At 41.5% G+C, this 3,524-nt stretch overlaps 1 protein-coding gene across 1 annotated transcript; it reads left to right on the top strand.

Annotated features, from left to right (window-relative positions):
* Positions 1-2,062: 2,062 nt before the first annotated feature.
* On the top strand, positions 2,063-2,848 carry LOC119423124 (protein PERCC1). The gene has a single exon (XM_037690535.1). It carries the CDS (start codon positions 2,063-2,065, stop codon positions 2,846-2,848), a length of 786 nt encoding a protein of 261 aa, XP_037546463.1.
* The last annotated feature ends 676 nt before the right edge of the window (positions 2,849-3,524 follow it).

Genomic DNA, 3,524 nt, shown 5'->3' on the forward strand with positions numbered 1-3,524 from the left:
AATGAAAACGATCCCAGACAAATGACTGCTGTCGAGTTTCTCTAAGAAGGCATGCCAGTTTTCAAAATAAAATAAAAGTAATCATTTATTTATTTAGATATGACCGTTTTCATTAATTCCTCCTGAAAATATTGAACACTACCATTTTCAGCCACTAGATGGAAGCAGAGTAGTAGAAGCAGTAAGGCATGCCGTTGTATCATGTAATAGGTCAAAGTGGCTATAATGACAAATTCAAAAAAAGTTCAAGACAAAAACAACTGGACTTTATTTATTATACTTTACTGTTTTTGTCTTGAACTTCTTTTAATTTACCATGTCCTGGATGACTGAGAATTTTCACCAGCTATTAATGACACAATCGGATTGCCATATCCTGCCACCTTCATTCTGCTCGCTGCTTGGAGCAATTGTCAAACCAGCTGCACCGCCCCGGCGAAATGCAGCTAATTTGACCATTGAAGTGCATTTATTAAGTAAAAGTTCAACTGAGATACACCTTTGCTATAATTTCGAACAAACAAATAATTGTATTTAGGTGCTTTTCTTGTTAAATTTCGAAGAAACGAGCAACGTTCCTCCTTCCATTTTTTTCATCCCTCTGCACGCTCCCGGAACACAGAGGCAGCGAATTCGTTTGAAATACAGCTGATTCGACTATTAAAGTCCTTTTATTAAGCAAAAGTTAGACTGAGACACACATTTACTGTTATTTCAAGCAAACAAACAATTGTTTTTAGGTGTTGATCTTGTTAAATTCTTGTTAAAGTCCTCCTGTGTATGCTGCAGCTACCGCCATTTGGCAGAACATCTATTTTTGGCACAACACCGCCCCACATTTCCGGGTTGTCAGCGGTGACACGTAACAAACACAACGCATCAGCGGTGACGCGTAAATAACGCAACATGTCAGCGGTGACACATAATAGATGCGATGTATACGGCGAAGCGACATGTTTATGGATTTTTCCACTTTATTAGACATATTTGGACTGATGCGATTTATAGGGCGGAGCGACGTGTACGGCGGAAAATACGGTAAGTCTAGCATTCCCATCATCCACCTCGTTTCATGCTAGAGTTTTATAAAAAGATTGTCTTGTGTTAAAGTTTGACAGAAATATATGTAGTTTAGTCAAATTTTAAAATATGAGAATTCTTGTATGATGTTGCAACATCTGTTAGTGCTTAGTATGTTTTGAAAATGACGTTCAGCTGCAGCCACACTCAATTTTGAGTCGGTATCTATAAAGTTAATTGAGATGTCGTTTCTGTGCAAGCCAAGGTCAATTAGCAGTGTCAGCCATCTTGAATTGGGCTGACTCCAAAATTTAATCAGTTGTAGAAGTACAGCCAATAAATATTTACTGAGAGTTTCATTAAAATCCCTCGTGTTGAGGCTATTGAAGTACGTTTTGGGCTACCGTCATACCAAATTGGTAAGTTTGTCAGAAGCTGCAGGTTTAAAAGTATAACAGTCCTGAGCATGAGACACGAAACATGTTAGTTGAGAATTGTGTGTTAGAATAAAATTCAATGCATGATGTTTTAGGAAGCCTGTGTGATCGTGTCAGGACTGATGACGCTCCAGAGTGTCCTCCCGCTTTAGAAGTCAAAACAGCATGTGATTCGATTTCACGCTCTTTTATCCTTTAACCATCCTGATAACAGAGATGGGGAGGGAAAAGCGATGATGTGTGTGTAGCGTGTGTGTAACAACTCTTCACCATCACTTAGCAGAGGATCCATTAGGCCCGGGCCTCCCCCTCCCCAGTTGCCCAGTGATAAAATAAACAGTGTGTTTGAGCAATTCGGCAAGCAAATATTTGATTTAGGAAGCTGCCTCATCTGACACGACAAACGCGTGCTCAGGTATATAAACGCTGAAACTGGACTACTGTTACACACGGACACATAAAAACCTGGGTCCATCTGGGACCCCGTCCAGGCAGCTGAATCCAGGTAAGAAAACTCTTTGACTTGACTGTTGTATTCTTCCTGCCAGCAACCGCCTGTCTTGATAGCGTCTTAACTTCCCTCTTCTTTAGAGTTTTTAACCAACATGACTTCAGGCATCCTCAAGAACTTCCTCCTCCAGGGCCCGAATCTGAATCTAGCTTACATGCCCATGCTCTTCCCAAACTCCTCATCCAGAGAAGATGAAGCGGAGAAGCTGGAAGACAGAGAAGATGGAGAAAGAGAAGAGGAGGATGAAGATGAGGATGAGGAATGCGAGGCTCAGGAGGACGAAGAAGAAAGTTTTGATCAGCTCCTTTCCAACCACAGTGCTCTAGATGTGACCAATCAGCTGCTAACGTTTGCCGACCTCATCAGCCGGGACATCCAGAGATATTTTGGCTGCTGCTCCGACGACAGGGAGAGTTGTGACATCTACAGTGGCTCGGTGTCAACGACGACCAGCGGCCGCCTGCGATACTACGACGATTTGCTGAGAATTGCAAGAGCAGGAAGTCCTGGGGAGCGTGGAGACCGAGCTGTGACTTACGTTGATGAGCCAGGAGTCGCTGTTGCTAAGGACAACGGTGGTCTCGGGCCCCTGGCTGACCTGTTTAACCACAAGGGCTCGAGTCAGGGTCGAGGCCAACCGATGGTCAAGAGGCATCTTCCGCTCAGCTTCTGGACGGAGCCGGTCCCACGCTGCGATCTGGATAGTCCCAGCAACACACCTAGCATCGCACATAGCAACATGCATGCTCAGGAACACAGACACGCACACCACAACCCCCTCGGCTGCACGGAGCCGGACTTCAGTGACCTGTTGGCATACTGGGATCCACACATGGAGTTCACGCACACACTGACGGAGGACACACACATGCAGCACTGAACACAAGCTGAGAGACTCCATCCATGTCCTGAAATACAAAATGTTCAATAAGGAGGAAACGAGGAACAAATCGATGTGTTTTCTTATGAAGAGCACCTTTCCACACAAGAGAAAAACACGTAAAATCTTGAACCAATGTACTTTGATCAAGTAAATTTCTTTCTAGTGATGTGAATTTATTTGAGAAACAGAAAAAAATACACTCTTTGGTAACATCACTTTCATCTTTCTGTTTTGATAAAAAAATTAAAAAAACAGAAAAAGATGTTTTGAAGTATTCTTTGTTCATATTAATTTGTTTTAAAGTAGGACCTTTACACACTTTTCACTTAAAAAGTCTACTTTTTCAAACTCAAATAAAAAAGTAGTCATTATTTTGACTGTTTTCACAAACCGAGTACAACCACATTCTGTAAATTTATATTTTAAAAAAGTATTTGCGTGGTGGTCAACATTTTATTATTTTTATGCTTCAAATGAAATCATATATAGCGAGAAATTGCACTTCTGGGGGGAAATGGTAAATGGACTGTACTTATATAACACCTTTCTATCTTATCAAGACACTAAAAGAGCTTTACACGACAATCTGTGCCTCATTTACCCATTCTTACACTCTACTAGATCTCATCTCTAAAGATAATTGAACAAATCATTCTAAAGAGACTAATCAGAG

This window comes from Nematolebias whitei, chromosome 16, assembly GCF_014905685.2.
Source record: "Nematolebias whitei isolate Nwh7 chromosome 16, NemWhi1, whole genome shotgun sequence".
Classification (NCBI taxonomy): domain Eukaryota; kingdom Metazoa; phylum Chordata; class Actinopteri; order Cyprinodontiformes; family Rivulidae; genus Nematolebias; species Nematolebias whitei.

What these genes read in the sequence shown, in the direction of transcription:
- LOC119423124 (XM_037690535.1), top strand. Translation starts at nt 2,063, where the DNA reads ATGACTTCAGGCATCCTCAAGAACTTCCTCCTCCAGGGCCCGAATCTG.